Source organism: Myxocyprinus asiaticus, chromosome 28, assembly GCF_019703515.2.
Source record: "Myxocyprinus asiaticus isolate MX2 ecotype Aquarium Trade chromosome 28, UBuf_Myxa_2, whole genome shotgun sequence".
Classification (NCBI taxonomy): Eukaryota; Metazoa; Chordata; class Actinopteri; order Cypriniformes; family Catostomidae; genus Myxocyprinus; species Myxocyprinus asiaticus.
In genome coordinates, this window is record NC_059371.1 from 18,425,070 (window position 1) to 18,451,282 (window position 26,213).

At 37.7% G+C, this 26,213-nt stretch overlaps 1 protein-coding gene and 3 non-coding genes across 4 annotated transcripts; 3 read left to right on the forward strand and 1 right to left on the reverse strand.

Annotated features, from left to right (window-relative positions):
• Positions 1–9,621: 9,621 nt before the first annotated feature.
• Positions 9,622–9,695, forward strand: trnan-guu (transfer RNA asparagine (anticodon GUU)). Its single transcript has one exon. It is a non-coding gene; the product is annotated as a tRNA-Asn (tRNA).
• Positions 9,696–10,889: 1,194 nt separating this feature from the next.
• Positions 10,890–10,963, forward strand: trnan-guu (transfer RNA asparagine (anticodon GUU)). Its single transcript has one exon. It is a non-coding gene; the product is annotated as a tRNA-Asn (tRNA).
• A 2,354-nt stretch (positions 10,964–13,317) lies between these two features.
• Positions 13,318–13,390, forward strand: trnaf-gaa (transfer RNA phenylalanine (anticodon GAA)). The gene has a single exon. It is a non-coding gene; the product is annotated as a tRNA-Phe (tRNA).
• Positions 13,391–17,736: 4,346 nt separating this feature from the next.
• On the reverse strand, positions 17,737–26,020 carry ebp (EBP cholestenol delta-isomerase). Its single transcript, XM_051659097.1, has 5 exons — positions 25,875–26,020; positions 25,129–25,435; positions 18,477–18,513; positions 18,262–18,392; positions 17,737–18,173 (listed from the first exon to the last, which is right to left on the reverse strand). The coding sequence occupies exons 2-5, from the start codon at positions 25,433–25,435 to the stop codon at positions 17,950–17,952; spliced, it is 699 nt and encodes a 232-aa protein (XP_051515057.1). The 5' UTR covers positions 25,875–26,020; the 3' UTR covers positions 17,737–17,949.
• Between the last annotated feature and the right edge of the window lie 193 nt (positions 26,021–26,213).

The following is a 26,213-nucleotide window of genomic DNA, read 5'->3' on the forward strand; positions in this document are numbered from 1 at the left end:
GAGTGAAAATGATTTTATGTTTCAAAATTACTATTCATTTCTTTAGGAGTAAAACATTACTGAATGTACCTTTAAGGCCTAAAGTTTTATCAGAAAGGTCTGCAGTTGATTAACTTAATAACATTTCTAGTTTATACCGTGTCAAGCAGAATTTGTCCAAAATGTATTGATTTAAGCTTACACTTTTATTTTTTTAGCACGTTTACCCTTAAATACAGGTGTCACAGATAGATACAGTACTTAGAGGGGAAATTTTGCATTGATAATATGCATCTTGTCAGTCGGTCATGATTTTCAGTTGATAGATTTATTTAAGGCAATATTGTGAGAAAACAATTACTTCTTGAACAGGATTTTTCAACTAAAAATAGCAAACTACCTGCCTTCTTAGATGTATCAAAGAGCGACATCTGATTAATCCTGGAGTGTGAAGTATGGTTTACATTCACCCCATGCCTCACCTATAGAGAGTGATGGAAGACCTTCAATTGTGTGAGATTTCCGCAGTGGAGGAAGAGAGTCTGCAACAAGATGAGCATGTACACATTTAATATTCGTATTTTGGTTATGTGCCATTATTAGCTTTCTCTGTTTGTAATGGCTATGCAATCTGAATCTGCTGATGTGCCAGGTTTAAAATGATGAGTCTGCAGCACAGTGCCGACAGGTGTCGTGATAGCCACTACCTCTGCTGCTTAAAGAAGCAATGTGTAATATATTTACTGTACTAAAGCATAAAATGATCATAATATGTTATCAGAGATTTAGGAAACATGCTAAGTTGAAATACTGGCTTCTACAAAAACAATGCTACAGCCAGTATATTCTACTTTGAAATGTCCGTTCTGGGCCGGAATTTCTGTTTATGTTTTGGCCTGTGTGATCCCGCCCACTGCCCACTCACCAATAGTATTTCAACACCCCGGGTTGCCAGAGTTAGCGGGCAAACAGAGCACTGCAGCCATGGAAGCCAGCAGTACATCTAGCTAACATTGACAGAGTTATAAAAAATCCACATGAGCTAGTTTATAATTTCCAAACAATAAAAAAATTACAAACGTATCCATTAGCTGATCAACTTACAGTGTAAGGCTCATTGCTTGCCATTGTCAGTTTGCTCGTTCCTGTTGCGTGTCCTCAACCTGGCAACCAGCACGAGCTTGGAGTTTGGGGAGGAGGGGATGGGGGAGACAACTCTCTCTAATATTTTGAATTTGGACTGAGTACCCATTTTAAACGCTTGATGTCAATGTTACATATTGCTCCTTTAAATGAGCGATTCACAATCGCTCTGCAGCTGTTCATTCTTGGAATGAATCAAGAAAGTTAATGTAAGCTACTTTTCAAGCAATAATGTTTTCTAGTCCTTGTGTTTTTCTGCCTGCTTGTTTGTATTCTCTTACTGTTTTTCTCCTTTAATTTAATATTTTGTTTAGGTCTTTTGCAACTCTTTCGTCATGACAGCAGTCCGAGTGCCTGAGAGACCGGTTGATCAAATTCCTGCTGAAACGTCATGGATCTCCATGTTTCGTGGTGGCCTGTGGGAGGTGCTCCGAAGGTGGCTTGGAGAAAGACCACGAGGGGACTGCACGCCTATGATGAAGTCACTCTGTAAGGTCAAAGTGCGCTGAAAAAGTGTGACAGAGGAGAACACAACAAACGTATTCTTATGATTCTGAATCAACAGTCAGTGTTGATTGTAGTGAGCATGCTACCCCACATTATCGCTCCCAGGACTCTGTTCTGCAGGTTCCACTGGATAAGTGGTTCTTGTTGCACATGGGAGAAGCTATATTTGGGCTGGAGAGATATATGAGGTGAGGACAAACCGCATGCAATTTAAAAGGATAGTTCACCTAAAAATTAACATATGTCATTATTTACTCACCAGCATGTACTTGCGAACCCTAATGACTCAGACTTTCTCTCTTCTGTGGACCACAAAGGGAGAAATATTCAATAATGTACAGGTAGCTTTCCCTGATAGCACAGTACATCACCCAGCTGTCAGTTTGTTGGGTGTGTTTTCATCTAGAGCACACATGGGCAATTTACAGTGCACGGGCCGGATCCGGCCCTCCACATGGTTTAATCTGGTCCGCGGCTCATTTCTCCTAAAAGCGTTTTATTCATTGGATATCTCAGTTATCTTGCATTGGGACCTAACGCGCCTCCACAAGCATTTAACATGCTCAGGGTTGTCAGATAAGAGATGTAACACCCCAATTAGACATTTATACTTGGGCAAATTTGAAACATCCTGCCTAATGTTACACTTATTTTGTGCAATCTGGCAACCATGCATGTGAGCGCGCTCTCATGCGACATTATTCTGCTCAGTGTAAAGTGTGAAATGGTCACTCCGTGTCCATTCTTGAGGCTGCTTGTGCTGTATGGTGCTACTAAGTTTGCAAGCAAACTTTCTCAGTGATTAATATAAACAAAGATCTCGGCATCAATACACGAGCAAAAGCAAGCAAAAGAGGAAAATACGACTCTGGAAAGAATTAAGAGACCACTGCAAAATTACCAGTTTCTCTGGATTTAGATATGGTTTGAGTAAAATGAAAATATTTTTTTTATTTTATTAAGTACTGACAAAATTTCTCCCAAATTCCAAATAAAAATATTGTCATTTAGAGTATTTGTTTGCAGAAAATGACAACTGGTGAAAATTAAAAAAAATTAAAAAGATGCAGTTTTCAGACCTCAAATAATGCAAAGATAACAAGTTCATATTAATTTTTAAACAACACAATACTAATGTTTTAACTTAGGATGAGTTCAGAAATCAATATTTGGTGAAATAACCCTGATTTTCAATCACAGCTTTCGTGCATCTTGGCATGCTCTCTACCAGTCATTCACATTGCTGTTGGGTGGCATTATGCCACTCCTGGCACAAACATTCAAGATGCTTGCTTTGTTTGATGGCTTGTGGTCATCTATCTTCCTCTTGATCACATTCCAGAGGTTTTCAATAGGGTTCAGCCCGATGTGTCCCCTGTACCAAAATAATTGCCCACCCCTGATCGAGAATATTTATTTTTTAGTGTTTGCTCATCTGTAATACATTTATAAGATGTTTTCTCTTGGAAGTTAAAAGGACAAAGCAGATGTCTTTGAGACTTTCATGATTTAGAATGTTTCTAAGTCTCCTGTTTATCAGATGTTAATTAGAATTTGATGCTTTCCAGAAGAAATGCTCTTAAACAGACCTCTTGTAGATGTAGGCCTTGTGTGTTATCTGGGTATTTCCATGCATTCACAAAAAAAAAAAAAAAAAAAAAATGGAGGATTTAAGCTGTCAAGCTTTTAATAGTATCATAAAAGTGGTCCATATGACTTGAGTGCTAAATTCCAAATCTTTTGAAGCCATACTTGGCTTTGTATGAAAAACAGACAGACAGTGTACATAATTACTCACTGATGATCTTCCTTTTCAGAATCAGAATGAGCTTTATTGCGAAGTATGCTTACACTCACAAGGAATTTGTCGAGGTGACAGAAGCTTCCTGTGCAAGAGAATGCAACGTATATACATACATCCAAACATATACATTTAAACATATATACATATAATGACATAAAAATAAAAAAAAAAATAAAAAGATATAACAAATAAAAAAAGAGAAATATACAATAACGCAATGATGTTAAAATATTTTATATACAGTTATGTGCAGGTGATGTATTGAAGAAGAGGTTGGACATGTTAAAGAATATAAATGAAATATGGATAAAAGTAGGAATGGATGGATTGAATATTGCACATGGCTGTTTTGACCAAAGGAAAGTATTTGGGGTTAGATTTAACTGTTCATGAGGTGGATGGCCTGAAAAAACTGTTCCTGTGCCTGGCTGTTCTGGTGCTCAGTGCTCTGTAGCACCGGCCAGAGGACAACAGTTTGAAGAGGAAGTGTGCTGAGTGAATGGGGTCAAGAGTAATTTTACCAATCCTTTTCGTTACTCTGGATGTGTACAGTTCTAGCAGGGTGAGTAGGGGAGAGCCAATAATTCTCTCAGCAGTCTGAACTATCTTTTGAAGTCTTCAAAAGAAGACTTTTGAAGGTAGCTGAACCAAACCAGACAGTTATAGAAGTGCAGAGGACAGACTCAATGACTGCTGAATAGAACTGTATCAGCAGCGCCTGTGGCAGGTTGAACTTCCTCAGCTGGCAAAGGAAGTACAACCTCTGCTGGGCCTTTTTCAATATTTAGTCTATGTGGGTCTCCCACTTCAGGTGCTGTGAGATGGTAGTGCCCAGGAACCTGAATGACACTGCTGCCACAGTACTGTTTAGAATGATTAGCGGGGTTAATGGTGGGGTGTTCCTCCTAAAGTCCATTATCATCTCCACTGTTTTAAGCATGTTCAGCTCCAGGTTGTTTTGACTGCACCAGATGGACAGCTGTTCAACTTCCCTTCTGTATGCAGACTCATCAGCATCTTAAATGAGGCCGATGACTGTAGTGTCATCTGCGAACTCCAGCAGCTTGACAAAGGGGTCCTTGGTGGTGCAGTCATTTGTGTAGAGGGAGAAGAGTAGTGGGGCGAGCACACATCCCTGGGGGGCACCAGTGCTGACTGTACATGAGCTGGAGGTGAATTTTCCCATTCTCACTAGCAGCTGCCTTTCTGTCAGAAAGCTGGTGATCCACTGACAGATAGAGCCGTGAACAGAGAGCTGGGTTAATTTAGTCAGCTGTGATCAGTGGGTGAGTTGAATAGATCAGTCCGATTCATGAACAATCATTCAGACCAGTTTAAACTGAATTATTAAAGTCATAGATTTAAGTATTTCTTCAATTAAATCTGTATTTCATACTTAAAAAAAAATGTAATCCATGATTTCCTCAACAGACGCAATACACTCTTAATTATATAAAAAAAACTTGAAAATTTACTGAAGGTTTCTTTCACATGTAGGTTCTATTAAAATACTACTAGTGATAGACCGTTATATTGGTTAGGCCAATTAATCGGCTGATATTTTGACATGTTGTGATTTATTGGCATTGGCCGATAACCGTGTTCACTTGGCCGATTAACACAGGAGTGTTATCTTTGTGTTGTGTCAATTTTTTCCCCCCAAATTTAAGCAAATTTGAGAAAGTATTGTATGAAATTAGTGTGATTTTCACTTAAAATTTTGTGTCCATCTGATTTGCTGTTGTTAAATTGTATTATGTAAATCAGCAATCTGCCATCCTGCTTTCTGGATATCGGCATTGGTCATTGAAATACCCATACTGGTCAACCAATAACTATTACCTGACTTGATGCAGCACACTGAAGAATTAACTGTTGGAAAAGCTAGTAAAAATGTAGCTAGCTAAACTACCAGCTACTCTACAGAACAATTAGCTAAGCTGAAAGCTACCCTTAGAGAATCTAGCTAGTTAACTACACCACAAACTACATGATAAACATGGGAAGCGTTTAAACCACTAACCAGATAAAAAGGCACACACTGTCAAAGACAAAACATCTCTAAAATACTTATTTATATGACACAGCAATAGTTGAAGTTTCTCAAAAGTACCTTTCAAAAATAAAGCCTGCTGAGTACCATGGTACATGCTATTAGATGGTACTGAATGAGTACCATATTGATGATGTACCATGATATTTACAGGTACCCCATAAAACACCATGGTACTGTCATGGTACATGTCCAACTTTGGTACTTTCATGTACTGTTATTGTTTTGATACTCAATTGGATCAAATGTTTTCCTGCAGACAGTATAGAGTTATTCAAAAGCTGCTCATAGCCGGTGTTAAACTAAATGAAAACCTTTTCATCACTGGTCGCTTGCTCCAATTATAGAATGCATTTGCAGGTTTAGGTTAAATGGATTGTCAGTAAATATTCCACTTCATCCTGCGCTCTATGTTTAATAGTTTTACTGAGTGAGAAACCACTCCAGATGATTCAGTGCATGTAAGAGCCACCCAAATTATTCTGAATGAATTGTGAATCGATTCACACCATTTTGCTAAGCCATTTGACAAATCCATTCAAAAGAACCGACTCATTCATTCACAGCTCAGACATCGCTTTTCATTCAGAAAATACAGGAGATGCACTTTACTGTTAAAATACTGTCAGGGAAAATGAATGTAATATTATAGCATGATCAAATTGGCTAATGATTTGACTGTTACGCATGATTTATATATTTTTTTTCTCGCATTTGGCAGGAGTTAATCTCAAACCCTGATTATAAATATGACAGAATGACAGGGGTGGGACACAGGGTGGCCGGGCCTCAATTTAGGGTGGCTGAGCATCCCCTAGCACCACTGCCTTATTTAAAATTTCTTCTTTCGTGTTGCACTGAAGAAAGTTATACAGGTTTGGAATAACATGAGGGTGAGCACATAATGACAGAGTTTTGATTTCTGAGTAACCTAATAATTTAATTTAATATGTGTAGCATGGACAAGTGTAATATTATATCTCATCTAATGACATTTTTGCAGGGTTTTTTTTTTTTAATTTTTATTGCAATTCACATTAAGTGCCTAGAACGTAAAGGATTCCAAAGCAGCGTGCAGTGATTTTAATGGTACCCAGACTGAAAATACAACAGAGCAATTATTGCCTCAACAGTCTCTCTGCTTCACACTTCAGCTCCACTCATTAACCCCTGGGCAAGAGTCATGGCAAATGACACCTGGAGAATAATGAGCTTGGATACAGTTTCACAAGCAGAGGGGTGGCCAGCAGTTTGGGAAGGGAGATATCTGGGGTGCAGCAGAGCTGTAAAACTGGCGATAACTTTAAAGGGCCAGACAAGAGGAAAAACAGAGGAGTCAGAAGAATGCGTGGATGGATATAATACAGCTTTGGCAACATGCAATGATACAGAAAAGCAAGAGGAAGAAAGTGTGGAGGACTCCCACGTCCCGACTGAGGAGGTGTACAGAACTGTAAAAGCAGAACTTCACTCCAATCTCTCCTTGTGCCAACTTAAGTTAGGCCAGCTTGGAAAATCCAGAGACAGTAGTATCAAAATCACTGAGCTAAACCCAATGAGTTCTAAAGCCTGGGATCAACTTGGGCAAACTTGCATCCAGAGGGGGAACTGGAAGAATCCTTTATGGCCTTTGGAAAGATTCTGGAACTCCAGCCTGACTCACACTGCCTTGAAACAAGTCAACTCCAAATTAAAGGACATAAACAGTAAACTCGATTAGAGGCTGAGCAAGATGTTTAACTAGGAAATATAGGGCGTGCATGGAGTTTAGTACAGACTTGTTTGAATAAATAAGTCTTGAACAGTAGTCATTATATTATGAAAAGTATGACTAACGTAAAATGTCTATCAAGACAATTGCTGCTTTTTGTTGCATTGTTATTCGGCACTTTGAAATGTCCATATGTTATGTTTTTGGGCTATCCATGTTGATGTTGTTAAGCTGCATTTTATAAAAAGTACTGTTTACTGTATGGGTAGTATATGTACTATCTTACTGTAAATGTTTAAAACCATATTAACTTTAAACTTGTGGAAAGTCATGTGAGTATTTAGGACATTTCCTACATGTAATTACATGTAGTTTTTTATATAATAATAATAAAGAATACACTGTTTTGAAGTTTGTTGTAAAACGAATGTATTTATTCCGGATGAAACGCTGTAGAAAAAATAAACAATAATAAGGCAAGTAACAACATTATTGCATTGGATATATTTAGATATCTGTCTCAGTTTTTTCATTTTAGTAAGTTGATTGTTTGGCCAATAGCGTCACGCCTTTCACATTGATGCAGCCAATCAGAGGACGCCTCCTTAACGCGTAACGCCTTCACATTAGGAATATTTACAGTGGGTCCGAAAACAACATCTGTACATTTCACGTCAACATTTACGAACTCTGCAAAGCAAAATATTAATAAAGATGAGGTAGGAAGGTTCTAGTCATGACTCTACGCTAAAAACAATCGATTCAAACAGTATTATTTGTTGATTATGCACCTTGTGATTAGCAGAAAGTTGAAATGTCATGACCTGTCTGAGGTAATCTTGATGATGTGGACAACTAGCTAAATGCTTCAACATTTAGATCATTTGGCTCAAATGATTGAGGTAAGGCAACGTAACCAGTTAAATGTTACTAGTTAGTAACTAACTTAGTAACTAACGATCGCTCGATCTTATGTACACGCGATCGATGTCAAATGGCTAGTCAAATAGTTTACTGCCAAGTTTTATATTTAATTTTATTCATTTAGCGTTTATCATTGTTAGAAAGAAACTTTGCATACATTTGTTTTGTGGTTATAATCCACATTGAGAAAACATTGGCTGTAATGACTGGCAACTACTTGTATCAGTCCGTACAAAAACCCTTCTGCCCGGCGAGGGATACTCTAAACTCTTAAAAACAGCGCTAAGAGCTTTATGGTACCTGAGATAATCCTCCCGTTCGTTAAAGTATCTGCTCATATGAGTGTGAAAACACATTTGCAAGAGTTTCGTTTTAACCAGTTATTATCATTCTAATAAAACAATGCTAACTGGTGTGTATATAAAATTATTACGTGTAATAAAAGACGTTCTATTTCATTGAAGAGCTGTAAATGAATATAAAATGTTTTACTGTTTATTATTTAGCTTATTTGAAAGTGTTATGTTGAATGTTTGTATGACTAACCTGAAAATGTAGCCATGTTTATATGATTAAGCGTTGTTTATTAGCTCAATGAGATGACACACACACACACACACAAATGTAATGTATCATTTTTCTGCACTGAGGTACTGTATGTGTAAATCTGTAATGTACATGACTTGAAGAACAACAAAGCATATCTGGCTTATTTGTATTTTTGTAGACTCAAAAGGAATGATTAAATCACTGTCAGTTAATTAACAAACACAAACGGCAGCAACAACGACACTAACTGGAAGAAATGAATGCAAATAAATTACAACACTCGTTGCAACTTATAAATAATAATTATAAATTAACTAAAATAATAAAGCAGCACTTCTAATAACAGAACACGTGAACAGACAGTCAGATGAGACGCACGTTTGAATGATGCCTGAAATGAATCGCTGAACTGAACAGTTTGGTTCAGTAATTAATCGGACTTTCGTTAACAATTTAGGGGGAAAAAACTATTTCAGATTACTTTACGCAAAAATTAACCATGATTTTACTGTAGTAATATTGTAGTAACCGTCACTGTAATAACCGTGTTTTTTTTTTTTTTAAGTATTCATACAGTAATTGTTTTACTATAGTAAAACTGTAGTAACCATGACTATAGTTACCATGGTTAATTTTGTGACTACTGGTTTTACTACACTATGGTCAAACTGGTTACTGCAGCAAAACCATGGATAATTTATTGTTAGTGAAAGGCTGTAAAACAAAGTAAAACAGCAGATGTCATGGCTTTGTTGAGTGGAAAACAATACGTTCATAATGTTTGCATTTCAGATCATTCTCAGAGGTTAGACCTGCCAATGCCGGAAATTATACCAGTTGTTAGCAGAAGTGGTGTGTTCTGCAAAGAAAGTATATTATTCAGAGGTTCAGGTATCAATTCTGGACTGTCTTGTGTATGTATTGGGATCATTCCAGGATGGGCAGATACCAGTCTCTGTGGCGCAATCGGTTAGCGCGTTCGGCTGTTAACCGAAAGGTTGGTGGTTCGAGCCCACCCAGGGACGGTGAGGTTTTATTTTTATGCATTCATTTTGAGTTATTAATGGAAATGTTGTGTTGACACTACTAATGAAGTACCTTAATCAGGCGTTACACCAAATGCCTGAATATCAAATGCTTTCTGTGAAAGGTCTGCAGTTGGAAATCCTGTACGCTTCCAATGAGAATTTGTCCTTAAAAATATTGGTTTGAGTTTATACATTTATGCTTTTTCACATTTAACCTCAGAGATAGATGCCGAAGATACACACCGATCACCCACAACATTATAACCACCTGCCTAATATTGTGTAGGTACCCTTGTGCCACCAAAACAGCGCCAACCAGCATCTCATAATACATTCTGATATTCTTCTCACCACAATTGTACAGAGCAGTTATCTGAGTTATCATAGACTTTGTCAGTTCAAACCAGTCTGGCCATTCTCTGTTGACCTCTCTCATCAACAAGGCATCTTCTGTCCACAGAACTGCCGCTCACTGGATGTTTTTGTTTTTGGCACCATTCGGAGTAAATTCTAGAGATTGTTGTGTGTGAAAATCCCAGGAGATCAGCAGTTACAGAAACACTCAAACCAGCCCATCTGGCACCAACAATCATGCCATGGTTCAAATCACTGAGATCAGTTTTTTTTCCCCATTCTGATGGTTGATGTGAACATTAACTGAAGTTCCTGACCTGTAGCTGCATGATTTATGCACTGCACTGCGATTGGCTGATTAGATAATCGCATGGATGATTGTTGGAGCCAGACCGGCTGGTTTGAGTGTTTCTGTAACTGCTGATCTCCTGGGATTTTCACACACAACAATCTCTAGAATTTACTCCGAATGGTGCCAAAAACAAAAAACATCCAGTGAGCGGCAGTTCTGTGGACAGAAGATGCCTTGTTGATGAGAGAGGTCAACAGAGAATGGCCAGACTGGTTCGAACTGACAAAGTCTACGGTAACTCAGATAACCGCTGTGTGCAATTGCGGCACGAGGGTAACATTATTAGGCAGGTGGTTTTAATGTTGTAGCTGATCGGTGTATTGCTTATAGTAAAGCATATAAAGCCATGTAAAATGACCTAGTGATTGCTTATAAGTGGAGTCACAAGCATCTTTGTTGTTGTATATTTGGACAAAGGTGTCATGTAGGTCTATGGACAGATACAATGTTGTTTTGTACATGTATTCCAATAAAGGTATTCGCTAGTCTCTGTGGCGCAATCGGTTAGCGCGTTCGGCTGTTAACCGAAAGGTTGGTGGTTCGAGCCCACCCAGGGACGGTAGTGTTTTTTGTTTTGTTTTTTAATAAACATTTAAGTAATTTGTGAGAATGTTGTCTTGATAATGATAAAAAAAAAAAAATTGTTTGAATTGTCTGAATGACAAATGTGCATTATTTTGTGCAAAATGTAAGGTTTGCAGTTGGAAGTAACTTTCTGTTGACAGTAATCATCTAGGCTCTGCTTGAAGTTCATACTTAAAGGATTTTTGCTAATTTGCTCTTAATGAAGATATCAAATTAAGCTTTACCAGAATACTCTATAATATTTGGTGAAAATTGTGTAAATATGGCATGCATCTTACTAGGTAGGATCACAATTTTAACTGTTGATCGATCTTGGCCATAAATGATAAACAATAAATAATAGCCGCAATAAATGTAAACACTAACTTAATTTGTAATAGGAACTAATGATTGAATAGAGCACACTTTTGAGGGAAGCGTCATAATGAAAGAGCGACATATTGTGGTAAACCCAGGGTAAAACTACTAAGTTTCCATTTCCCCAGTATTACTCCTGCAGGGGGCGATATAAGACCTTTCTATGGAGATTTCTTTGTTGATAATTCTGTACACATGCAGAAACATGCCATATTTGTTGTGAAATATTGTGTAAACAGACCTAAGAACAGGCACAAATAGAAAACTTAATAGTTGGAAACGCGATTTTTAAGGATGTGACAGTGATTATAATTTGATATTAATGACTGTAGAATTAAAGTCTAGCAATGGGCAATTTCTGCTTTGCTATTGTTTTGAGAAATTTTTCTTAGCTCTGTTAAAATGAACATAATCTTGAAAGAAGTGGAAAGATATATCTGTATGCGTTGTGATCTCTTTAAGAAGGTATACATTTGAAAGATTTAGAGTAAACACATGCATGGAGTAAACGCAAAATGCCTGAAAATAAAATTTAGCAATGTCTCTACATTTATATCTACATTTATGAGTGCAAATAGGAAAGTCTGTAGTAAAGAACCACAAGGTGTGAACTGCTGTAGGCAACAACAGGACAACGTTGCATGCCCCCCAGAAACCTAAGACAACTGTTTCTAAATTTTAGGTCCTCTATGGAGAACACAAGCATAGAGGGATACAGCAGGCACAATTAAATATATCATGAAATAACTGTATGATGAAAGGCTGTAGTCATAAATATATATTTCTCTGTATATGTCTTTATTGAAAACTCTATGAAACGGTTATTTGCATACATGAAATATTCTTAACGTTAAGCTTAAAAAACATAAAAAGCTAAACTGAACTTTGTTCATGTCTGTTGAAATTGAAATTACTCTGCAAATGACTCTGACGTCACACCGCAGGCAACGGTGATGAGCAGCCCTGCCGTTTTAATAATCTTTTAAGCATTAAATTAGGTAATAATGTTTCTTGATGTTAATAAAAGTTATTATAAATGGATATCTATGATTTACAGTGAATAAATTATGTAGGCTCTTTCAAAATGTTAGGAAAGCATGTTTTAACTTGATTCAATATGCCTGTATGTTTATGTTGGACGTGTTAGTTAGGGGTTGATAAATAAACATCCACACACGTTTCAAACTTCTAGAGCCTAAAAAATGTGGTATGAAAACTACCATCAGACATACAGTATAAAATGCGTCTTTACTGCTTAAATTATTAAACCACGTGTAAATAATCACGTTTGACTTCAGTATAATCATATTCCATGTTCAAACTTAATTTCAGCCGTTTTCCATAACAATTGTTATTTAATGCATTCAAAATGAATCATTTTAGCAGTATGACATTGTTCTTCACATATGGCATGGGTTGCGATGTTGGTGACGAGGTCCCTACGCTAACGGCAGCTGCGGGTAAGTGGGTCTCACTAAAGCAGACGCTATAATGATGGCGGTGATCCGTGAAATATCATAAAATATATCAAATGCTGAGTTTATCATGATCCTGATAAATCCAAAATCTCCATTAATTTTCAGAAATGGGTTTTAACCCCACAAACAACATTTTGGGACAATTTGAGCGAAGCACCCATAGAGAGCTGTTTTCTCCAGTACCAAAAGAACCCTGAAGTGCCAGAGCGGAGCGTTTGTATGTAAACAGCCATTTAACAGAACCCTTCTAAGAATTTCATAGAACTTCGACTCAACCAGGTCCCGCCCTGAAAAAATGTGACGTCTTCTTATAGCGTACGTTCTCTTAAAGGCGTAGAAGCATTTATCAAATTCAGGATGGGACCATTAACAACTAAAATACATCAAATCCTTTCAAAGAGGGAAAAAGTGCATGGTAAATTTTTAAAATACAGTTTCATCCACAGATGTTCACTGAGAAACTATTATGACTGTAGTTTCAGCTGCTTACATGGCCGAAATAGCTCAGTTGGGAGAGCGTTAGACTGAAGATCTAAAGGTCCCTGGTTCGATCCCGGGTTTCGGCATTTTCCTTGCTTGTGTCATTAAGAAGTAGTCCATCCCTTTTATGTTAAGATTTCGTATTATACCATTATTCTACAAACTACTGTGTATACGTTTCTAGAGACATTCATTTATTTTATTTTTGAAACAACCAACACATTGCCAGCACGAAGCAATTAAGTATTCTTTATTGGTAGGTAATAATTAGACATTTTCTAGTATTTAACACTGTGGAAAAATAGAACAATGTAACTATAAAGCTCGTTTCATCTCTCATTTGTAAATCAGTTTAGATTAGGTCTGTTAAATTAATATATGTAAATAAGGGCTGCACAAATATGACAAAAAATTTAACTGTGGATTATTTCCTTTGATTGTAATTATATGATTAATAATTTTGATTAATATAATTTACAATAAAATACTTATTTTGTGTGGGGTGAATGCAAGCCATATTCTTTATGCAGGCTACACTTCCAAAAACAACCTGAGAACTGTGTTCATTAATTACTTGATTGTTGTCATAAACTCAGCAAAAAAAGCAATGTCCCTTTTTCAGAACACTGTATTTTAAAGATAATTTTGTAAAAATCCAAATAACTTTACAGATCTTTATTGTAAAGGGTTTAAACAATGTTTTCCATGCTTGTTCAATTAACCATAAACAATTAATGAACATGCACCTGTGGAACGGTCGTTAAGACACTAACAGCTTACAGACGGTAGGCAATTAAGGTCACAACTTAGGACACTGAAGAGACCTTTCTACTGACTCTGAAAAACACCAAAAGAAAGATGCCCAGGGTCCCTGCTCATCTGCGTGAATGTGCTTTAGGCATGCTGCATGGAGGCATGAGGACTGCAGATGTGGCCAGGGCAATAAATTGCAATGTTCGTACTGTGAGATGCCTAAGACAGCGCTACAGGGAGACAGGAAGGACAGCTGATCATTCTCGCAGTGGCAGACCACGATTAACAACACCTGCACAGGATAGGTACATCTGAATATCACACCTGCGGGACAGGTAGACAACAACAACTGCCCGAGTTACACCAGGAACACACAATCCCTCCATCAGTGCTCAGACTGTCCGCAATAGGCTGAGAGAGGCTGAACTGAGGGCTTGTAGGCCTGTTGTAAGGCAGGTCCTTACCAGATATCACCGGCAACAATGTTGCCTATGGGCACAAACCCACCTTCGCTGGACCAGACAGGACTGGCAAAAAGTTTTCTTCACTGACGAGTCACGGTTTTGTCTCACCAGGGGTGATGGTCGGACTCACGTTTATCGTTGAAGGAATGAGCGTTACACCGAGGCCTGTACTCTGGAGTGAGATCGATTTGGAGGTGGAGTGTCCGTTATGGTCTGGGGCAGTGTGTCACAGCATCATCGGACTGAGCTTGTTGTCATTGCAGGTAATCCCAATGCTGTGCGTTACAGGGAAGACATCCTCCTCCCTCATCTGGTACACTTCCTGCAGGCTCATCCCGACATGACCCTCCAGCATGACAATGCCACCAGCCATACTGCTCGTTCTGTGTGTGATTTCCTGCAAGACAGGAATGTCAGTGTTCTGCCATGGCCAGCGGAAAGCACGGATCTCAATCCCATTGAGCACATTTGGGACCTGTTGGATCGGAGGGTGAGGGCTAGGGCCATTCCCCCCAGAAATGTCTGAGAACTTGCAAGTGCCTTGGTGGAAGAGTGGGGTAACATATCACAGCAAGAACTGGCAAATCTGGTGCAGTCCATGAGGAGGAGATGCACTGCAGTACTTGATGCAGCTGGTGGCCACACTAGATACTGACTGTTACTTTTGATTCGCCCCCCCATTATTCAATTTCTGTTAGTCACATGTCTGTGAAACTTGTTCAGTTTGTGTCTTAGTTGTTGAATCTTTTTGTGTTCATGCAAATATTTACACATGTTAAGTTTGCTGAAAATAAAAGCAGTTGAAAGTGAGAGGACGTTTCTTTTTTTGCTGAGGTTATTATAATGGGAGCGGTATAATTTTGTTGTTCTTCACTAATGGGCCTATGTACTCAATGGACATGTCTATGATTGTCTTCAGTTTACCGTCAACATCAGGCTTGAGGGTTTAGTTGGACCAATGGCAAGTGCAAGTAAAGAAATTACATTTTGGAAGTTCAGAGGGGGACACATTTTGAGAATGATAAGACTCCCACTTTGGGAGTAAACAGCAGTCCTACCTTTGATTGGTGAATGTCCCTAAAGCGCAGCTTCCACGCGTCTCCTTATTTGCGTCCCGCAATAACGGTGAACCTTTTTTTGTCATTGGCAGTACCATACACAGGTCCTCTGCTGTGTTCACTGATCCTGGAAACTTTAATCTCGACCAACAGAGCAATTTGTGAAATCGAAATATCGAAAATGCACATCTGATGAACGAAGCAGTGATTATGTAAAATAAATAGATCGTTCTACACAAAATTATTGCAAAATATGCAATAATATATGTAATATGTAATAGCCTATGTGTAATTAATTAGGTTAAATGTGTATAAACATTTCCAGCGAGGTAAATTACAAATATTTTTAAAGTTACGCACAAATATAATGAAATTACACTGACGAGCAGCACTATACGGTCACATTTCAGAAGCTCGCACACGGACAGCAACTTGAAGAACTTAAAGCGCGTCCTCGCGCGTTCATGTTGTGCAGTTTTGGGAAACACAAGTAAAAAATAACGAACGTTCGTAAAATTGCTCGTAGAAAACACTCTTAACCGCTAAGATTGATCATTATTGGAAACGGGACCCAGATCAGTCCAGAGCCTTTTGCAGTTTTGCAGGGTCAAAATTCAAAACGCAACAACTAGCTAATCAAATCTTTCACAGCAGTCAGTTCAGTTCACCAAATCATACCCACATAACAGACTAACCAGAAATAATGCTATGCAACTGCTATGATTTATAGTCCTTAACACATTTACATTTTGTCCTTTTTTCTTTTCCCCGTTTGTTAAAATAGACTAAAATAATATTAGATAAACAAACCTAAACTAAAAATCAAGAAAATCAAAGACGAAGAGTATTGATACTTCGTACATTTTAGGCTATATATAATAAACAAATATAATTTACTTACATGATATCTGCTGGTGTGAACTTCGCTACAGAGTGATAAATAGCTCAAGTTCAAACACTCAATGATTTCTTTCTTGTTTTATAGGAAAGAATATGCATTTCAGTGTATGAAGACTGTATGCACATGGGGCACATCTTATACTGTGATTTGATTATCTTAAACCTTTGTACTGTGCAGCACTAGACAGTTAAGTGTAAGCGGGGTAGTTTTATGTTGAAGTACATTGTATATTAGCCTACGGTAAGACTTTTTCAAATTTGTGCTGAAACTAGCCTGTGAGTGATCTTTACCAAATTTTGTTTGCAGAGTTATGTGTACACACTATGTTTGGGCCTGTATGCAGAAGCTTTGGAAAAAGCTTTAACACAGTTACCATGCAGTCATTTGCATTTTTGTTGTGCAAGTTCTTTCATGAGACACATCCCTTCTTTTAGCTGTTCCTGCCTTGTATTATTACACATAATGCTTTTGCATTGTGACTAGATTTGTAATAAGTTTTTTGGGGGTGGAAATCAGCAGGGACCAAACAAACAAACAAAAACAAAATGTCACAAAAAAAAATAGATTAGTTATATCCATATTTATGAATCATATTAATTTTTACTGCAGTGCTCTGTCTGTTATTCAATCTCAATTGGCCATAGTTGAAAAAAGATATAGTGTTCATATCGAGTTCTTCTGAGACATGAGGTTAGAGAATAGGGCTGCATGATTTTGACAAAAATCAATATTGTCGATTATTGCTCTTGAGATTGTAATCTGATTATTAATGTGGATTAACAGAAGTTTAATGAAATACTTATTTATATAACTTCCTGCCATATTCCAACTTCACACTGGCTCACTTAGGTTTTGAATAAATTGCTGTACCCAGAAATTTAGCAAACACAACAATATTACAGCTCTCCCATTATAATCACTGAGGGTGTCACTCACTGCAGGTTTACAGTATTTTAGCCCTTCAGTTTAGAGTGAGCTCACTGATCTCTGGACAAAAAGGGAGAAACATCCTCAACTGATAATCAAACTGCATTCAGAGTGAAACAGAGAGTGAAGATAGATATAGAGGGATTGGTAGTGACAGCCTTGGAGAGGCTTTATTGTAGTGTACAAATAAAATGAGGATTGAAGTGTCTGTCAGTGATATGAGGAGAAGTGGATCCTACAACAAGTAATTATTTAACAAAATCTCAAATGGAATCATTTGATATTGAAATAGTGCACAACAAAAACAAGTAAATATGAAGCAACCCAGATGGGGCAGTATTTTGAATATTTAATTTGAATGCAATCACAGTCACATTTCGGTAATGAATATTCACCATAATCATTACACTTATTCTCTTCCATCAATAAGTACTGTACAATTACAAAATGTAATTTTAAAAAATAGATTCTCTTCATGTAGTTTAGATATTATTAAAAATGGTATACAGTAGTTCAGTTCTTTCCTTTCCTATGTCCCTGGCCTAGCTTCTTTTAGATTTCTCTTTCAGGGCTGCTTTATCAAACATACATTGACTGGTAGATAGCTGACACCATGAATCCACTATAAGAGAGAAAGGAATGACAATCCACAAAATATTCATGAAAACAAAGTAGAACCAGAAGTAGATGGGGTGCCCATACTCGCTGTGAATGTACCCATCTCTATGCTCAGTGAAGAAGTAGAGGACTGCACCATACAGCTGACCTGTAAGTAATGTTTTAGGTTAGAACAAACAGATTTTACTTCAAAGTTGTCCGATTCTCATATACAATATGAGTGACACATCTCTTACCGAGAGAAACGATGAGCTGCAAGATGAATCTGTAAGGACGATTATACAAGAAGGCCACAACAATCCATATGCTGAAGGGACCCCACAGACAAGCAGTTACTGTCTCCATGCAAACAGTGAAATTATCTGCTCTGAAGCAAAGATCACATAAAAGGAGGTTAGACACAATGCATAAACTCATATTTAAACATATGACAATCATGTGTATAACTTACATGGCGTATCTGCTGTCTCCTTTGCAATATTCTTTCCCTATAAAGGAAAAAAAAGATTGCACTTTAAAGGGATCGTTCACACAAAAATGAAAATTCTCTCATCATTTACTCACCGTCATGCCATCCCAGACATGTATGACTTTCTCTCTTCTGCAAAACAGAAACAAAGATTTTTAAAAGAATATTTCAGCTCTGTTGGTCCTCACAAGGCCAGTGAATGGTGACCAGAACTTTGAAGCCCCAAAAGTCAGTTTAAAAGTAATCTATAAGACTCCAGTGGTTAAATCAATATCTTCTGAAATGATATGAGAGGTGTGGTTGAAAAACAGACCAATATTTAAGTCCTTTTTTAACTGAAAACCTACACTTTCATGTCCACAATTAAGTGTGGAAGTGACTTTCACATTCAGCCACCAACTGGTTGGGACTGGTCAAAGGTGGAGATTTATAGTAAAAAAGGACTTACAGTGCATCCGGAAAGTATTCACAGCGCTTCACTTTTTCCACATTTTGTTATGTTACAGCCTTATTCCAAAATGGATTAAATTAATTATTTTCCTCAAAATTCTAAAAACAATACCCCATAATGACAACGTGAAAGAAGTTTGTTTGAAATCTTTGCAAATTTATTACAAATAAAAAACAAAACAAAAATCACATGTACATAAGTATTCACAGCCTTTGCCATGACACTCAAAATTGAGCTCAGGTGCATCCTGTTTCCAGTGATCATCCTTGAGATGTTTCTACAACTTGATTGGAGTCCACTTGTGGTAAATTCAGTTGATTGGACATGATTTGGAAAGGCACACACCTGTCTATATAAGGTCCCACAGTTAACAGTGCATGTCAGAGCACAAACCAAGCCATGAAGTCCAAGGAATTGTCTGTAGACCTCCGAGACAGGATTGTATCGAGGCACAGATCTGGGGAAGGGTACAGAAAAATTTCTGCAGCACTGAAGGTCCCAATGAGCACAGTGGCCTCCATCATCCATAAATGGAAGAAGTTTAGATCCACCAGGACTCTTCCTAGAGCTGGCTGCCTGGCCAAACTGAGCGATCGGTGGAGAAGGGCCTTAGTCAGGGAGGTGACCAAGAACCCGATGGTCACTCTGACAGAGCTCCAGCGTTTCTCTGTGGAGAGAGGAGAACCTTCCAGAAGAACAACCATCTCTGCAGCACTCCACCAATCAGGCCTGTATGGTAGAGGGGCCAGACGGAAGCCACTCCTCAGTAAAAGGCACATGACAGCCCGACTGGAGTTTGCCAAAAGGCACCTGAAGGCTCTCAGACCATGAGAAACAAAATTCTCTGGTCTGATGAAACAAAGATTGAACTCTTTGGCCTGAATGGCAAGCGTCATGTCTGGAGGAAACCAGGCACCGCTCATCACCTGGCCAATAAAATCCCTACAGTGAAGCATGGTGGTGGCAGCATCATGCTGTGGGGATGTTTTTCAGCGGCAGTAACTGGGAGACTAGTCAGGATCGAGGGAAAGATGAATGCAGCAATGTACAGAGACATCCTTGATGAAAACCTGCTCCAGAGCGCTCTGGACCTCAGACTGGGGCGAAGGTTCATCTTCCAACAGGACAACGACCCTAAGCACACAGCGAAGATAACAAAGGAGTGGCTATGGGACAACTCTGTGAATGTCCTTGAGTGGCCCAGCCAGAGCCCAGACTTGAACCCGACTGAACATCTCTGGAGAGATCTGAAAATGGCTGTGCACCGACACTCCCCATCCAACCTGATGGAGCTTGAGAGGTCCTGCAATGAAGAATGGGAGAAACTGCCCAAAAATAGGCATGCCAAGCTTGTAGCATCATACTCAAAAAGACTTGAGGCTGTAATTGGTGCCAAAGGTGCTTCAACAAAGTATTGAGCAAAGGCTATGAATATTTATGTACATGTGATTTTATTTTTTTTTAATTTTTTTATTATTTTAATAAATTTGCAAAGATTTCAAACAAACTTCTTTCACGTTGTCATTATGGGGTATTGTTTGTAGAATTTTGAGGAAAATAATGAATTTAATCCATTTTGGAATAAGGCTGTAACATAACAAAATGTGGAAAAAGTGAAGCGCTGTGAATACTTTCCGGATGCACTGTAAATATTGATCTGTTTCTCACCCACACCAGTCATATTGCTTCAGAAGATATGGATATAACTACTGGAGTCATAAGGATTACTTTTATGCCTCATGTCATTTTTGGACCCGCTTGTGTTCTGGTCACCATTCACTTGCATTTTGAGGACCAACATAGCTGAAATATTCTTCTAAAAATCTTCATTTGTGTTCTGCAGAAGAAAGTCATACACATCTGGGTTGGCATAAGGGTGAGTAAATGATAAGAGAATTTTCATTTTTGGGTAGGGCTGCATCTAACGATTATTTTGATAATCGACTAATCTAACGATTATTAGAACGATTATTAGACTATTCTGGCGATTTATTGCGACGATTAATCATTAGCTCTTAACTGGTTATTCAGCTTGTGCCTCGACCTAAAAGGTTGTATTAAATGTGCTTACCAACAATAAAGAGGACAAAATCATCTTTTAAAAATACCTCTAAATGACATTTACTGAATTAAATGGAAAAAATACATTTTATTATGTTTAATTCAGTAAAGAAATGTTTTTGTTTTTTCCATTTAAAATGATCTAAAAATCCTTAAAACAAGATACATTTACTTGAGAAGCAAAATATAAGATATTTAGACTTGTTTTCAGAGAATGTATCTTGAATATAAGTGTATTTTGTATACAAGTGTTTTTTTTTCACTTGTTTATACTTCTGCCAGTGCAGTAAAGACAAAATATACTCCTATTCAAGATACATTTGCTAAAAACAAGTCTAAATATCGTGTATGTTGCTTCTCAGGTAAATGTATCTTGTTTTAAGGATTTATAGATATTTTTAAATTAACAAATATTATATTCAACATTCTCCGACAACATTTTTATCTTCTGCAATATAGTTCCTAAACTAAATGTATGTAAGGAGTTTTAGATATTTATACTGAAAAACAAAACAAAAAAGACAAATCTTAAACCATTTTTGCATTTTGCACTGTATAATGGGCTAAGAGTACACTCTCTCACCTTTTTGGTCACTTCGATTCATCTTTAACTCACAAAAAACAAACTCACTCTTCTTAAGAGCTTGAATTGCTGATTTTCTTCAAGATAAGATAGATACACACCGTGACACATTTATTATGATTCGCTCAGGGCCGGCCCATCGGACATGCCTGAGGGGCCCCACAAACATATGAAAAGTAAATGAACAAGTCATAAAGTAAGAAACACTGATGACTTTTATTTTGAAATTCTCCGCAGTCCATTGGTTTCTATTGCGCACACACTCAGGAGAGCGTCCGACGTGGATGAACCTGATCATTTAACTTACAAATCACAATGACGGTGAAAACTAAAAACAACATATTAAGTATAAAATGAGCTCTGAATAATCACAAAAAGACAAATAACTGAAAGTTACAACAAATAAAATCGGCAAGAAGTACAGTTAAGCAGTACGCTCTAATATGCATAATTTATTCATTGTTGGGAACTGGAGCGCTGCTTCTTATAACAGTATTATTAGACACAGATCGCACATCTTGCTGTGTAATGCGCACGCCTGACAGAAACGCAGGAAATAAGTTATGAAAAATATTTCTTTGTGGCTATTTGAGACTTTGAGGCTTAATTAGTGTAAATGATAGCAGATACAGCGCTTGACAAATCATTAGGGCTTTTCACGTTTTCTCAAGAATAATCTGCTGGGGAAGGAATTCAGACACTGTCGATATACAGATGCAAAAAAATAATAAAATAAAAAAATAACCTCACATAGAGTGAACATATGAGCAATTAATCTGGAAAATAACCAAACTATCCTATCTGCATAGACCTCTGCTCTCTAAGAGGTATGTGTTTATTCTTTACATTTGTTTACAAATATATATTTTGAGGTGTTATAAGCCCTATAAACACATATGTACAAATATAACCCCCCACCCCCATTGCTGTACCTTATTTTCCCTGATGTTTTAACTTTTATTCACTTTTGCACACATTCTGGCCAACTTTTTGTTTTCATTGATTTTGTTGCTCTAAATAAACATTTACACATAGTGATGTGGGTAATTGAAATGGAATTTCAAGCATTGGCAGCAGTGTCCTATACTATTAAAATGATCTAAAACTATTTTAAACAGCATTTTCTTATTTTGTGTTACTTTGATGGGTAACACTTATGGTTGTATTTGTTAACATTACTTAACTACATTAGTTAACATGAACTAACAATAAACAATACTTAATAATCTTGGTTAATGTTGATTTCTACATATACTAGCCCATTTTTAACATTAAAATTGTATAAGTTAACATTAGTTAATACAATATGAACTAACACGAACAAACAATAAAGAATTGTATTTTTATAAATTGACTTTAGCCTAGATTAATAAATGTTGGAAAATTTTATTATACATTGTTTCATTGGTTTTCTCTAAGTCCTCATGGTGGCGTAGTGACTCGCCTCAATCCAGGTGGCAGAGGACAAATCTCAGTTGCCTCCGCGTCTGAGACCGTCAATCTGCGCATCTTATCACGTGGCTTATTGAGCGCGTTACCGCAGCGATGTAGCGTGTGTTGAGGCCCACGCTATTCTCTGCGGCATCCACACACAACTCACCACGCGCCCCACCGAGAGCAAGAACCATACATTATAGTGACCACGAGGAAGTTACCCCATGTGACTCTACCCTCCCTAGCAACTGGGCCAATTTGGTTGTTAGGAGTCCTGGATGGAGTCACTCAGCACACCCTGGATTTAAACTCATGACTACAGGGGTGGTAGTCAGCGTCAATACTTGCTGAGCTACCCACGCCCCTGTATTATACACTGTTAATGATACCTAATGCAAACCTTATTATAAAATGTTATCCAGTAATTATCATACTTGCAGTTAACATGACCTCATATTAAATGAGACAATGGTTTATTTGTACTTCTAGAAAAAAATTGATCAAAATAAGGTGATAAAATGGTGACATGTCACAGCATCTAAAATACACATATTCCATGCATGTACATTTTAACCCAACATATTGATGTTGGGACAAAAGCTATTGGACACGTTATTTGTCATCTACCGAGCTATACAGTATAGTGCTTCTTTTTTTAGTGCTTTCTATTAAAAAAATATGCTCATCACGTATGCAGCCGCTTTATGGATGTTATAAAGTTATGAGAATTTTCACACCAGGTGGCCCATTTTCATGATTACGCCTGGGGCCCCACTAACCCACGAGCCGGCCCTAGGTTCACTACATCGCGAGCCATCACGTTATAATCTAACTGCAGCAAGCATGTGCGAGGGATGAGCGTCTCTGCGCGAGACAGTGTATCAGCCAGGAGAAGTTTGAAACTTGAAGGGGCTCTGACCTGATCTCTGAGGAGTTGAAAAGAGAGCCATCAAGCCGGCTACTTTGCTCTTCCTTTCACATGCAAAACCTACTTCAGTCACGGCAGATCGCGTGATGTATGCTTTCTTCTAAACAGACAAAGTGGAACTCCGATGATTTGCAGATGATGACAGATGCTTGAATTTAACAAAATAACCAGAAACTTTATTCATTTGAAAAGGTTATATGCTGGTTAATATAGTGCCTGCTGGTGTACAAGGAGAAAGTCCAATAAAAGCTTATATTATTTTAATACTAATAAAGGAGTCAGTATTTTTTATAATTTTGAATGTTTTTTTATGAAGAAACATGATATTACTATGATAAACATAAAATTATATAAACACGATGTACTATCATAAAAACACAGATTTGTGAGTTTTTGCCAAACAGGAGGTAAACACCTTGGTATCGGCATACTACCATACTACCCTTATTTCTGCCATAGACTGACAAAGCAGAAGTAGTAAGAGTAGTATGTTAAGTATGCAGTTGCACACGCAGCCCATGAAACACACGTCACCTTTGTCATGCTGTAAGTCTGGCCAATCGTGAATAAGTTGTGTCGACATTCAGAGCTTGTGCAGCTCATCTGGAGCAACTGTAGCAGCTGCACCAGACGGCTGCTCTCGAATCGCTCTCACGGTACTTTGATGGCATACGTCATGGTGACACAGCGGTGGGACAAAATTTTTAACCGACATGCACTGCCTCTTTCGCCGATCGGTATGCACAGCACTGCATGATCTCGAACACACCGACAACACATCAATGACAACTTCACCTTATTACTTCTGTTGCCCCGCCCAGTAGTGGTGAGCAGTGAGAAGACAAGCACATATCAGTCAAGAGCAGAGAGCCAATCACAACAGTGGACATTTCATGTCAAGTCTTAAAGGAGAAACAGCACCAAAACAGACCATTTCCAACAGAGGGTCAGAATGAGGGTGGAAAATGATAATGTTTTACAAAATATGTGTATAATTTTTTTGTGCAAAAAAACTTTATTAATATTAGAAGAAGTGAACCTCAAGGAACATATTAAAATAATAAAAAGGCATGTCATGACCACTTTAAGGGTACAGTATCAAACAATAATTTTGACACTTCCTAATGATTGACTGAGTCAAAGTGCATAGAGAAAACAGACTTTGAACATCACTCACAGAGTTGAGACAGGAAACTCTGGTCTTCGGGAATGATGGTGTAGTATAAAGAGAACCATCCCTCTATTACTCCATGGATGAAACCACACACAGTGAACCAGCACAACGCTAACCTTCTCCCTCCACTAAGCCTGCTCCCAGACACCTTCCGCCCAGTCAGTAACCAGGTGGCAAGCAGCAGTATCCCGGACACAGAGAACAGGAATACGAGAATCTCTGACATTGAACGGTTATTTGCTACATAGTTTGGAATAGACAGGTTGCGTGGCCAATATGGATGATTTATAGTTTCCGCTTGCTTCTGCATCTGGAAAAGTGAATGAAAAGAGCATATTTAGAGACAGAATATGAAACTTATTGCAGCACGAAAATTACTAGATATTGAGTTATGATTTCCAAATGACACATAAAAAAATATTGAAGCCTATTTTTAAGATTGACGTTATTTCAATTTCATAACAAATTTTCATTAAATAATTGTGTAATATTTAACAAAAATGAAATTAACAAAACCTAAAATGTTTAGGTTTATTTTATTAAAGATTACACAACTAAATTAATTAATTTAACTTATTATTATTTTTATTTTTTGTGCAGTTCATTAAGTCATATCATGTATGCAGCAACAAAAGGGTTTCTCAAACTGTCTGGAGTTACAGGCGTTTTATAAAGCACCAGATAACGTATGGAAATCACTTTAATCTAACTGACCAACATGTTTCACAACACAGCCGGTATTTACTTACTTTGTGAGTTCTGAAATATCCTAGAAATGCAATGCGTTTGATGGTTGCTAATTAAAGCCAATTGATTGTTGCGAGAATACAACTAGAGCAGCAAATAACTGAAGCATCAGACACTGCAACGAACAGAAACATCGCGCCACCGAGTCTCAGCCTACTGTAGGCCCACGTGATTATCGCTACCCAATCATTATTACGCTCTGCATGTGTTGCAAACCCACGTGACAGTTGTACCGCTTACAGTTGGACGGTCGCCTCGGAACATACATATCGTCACATGTGATTGCGAAATGTGTATATAGGTAAAACATTAGGCTATTCGTGGCACATTTGTGCAGAAAA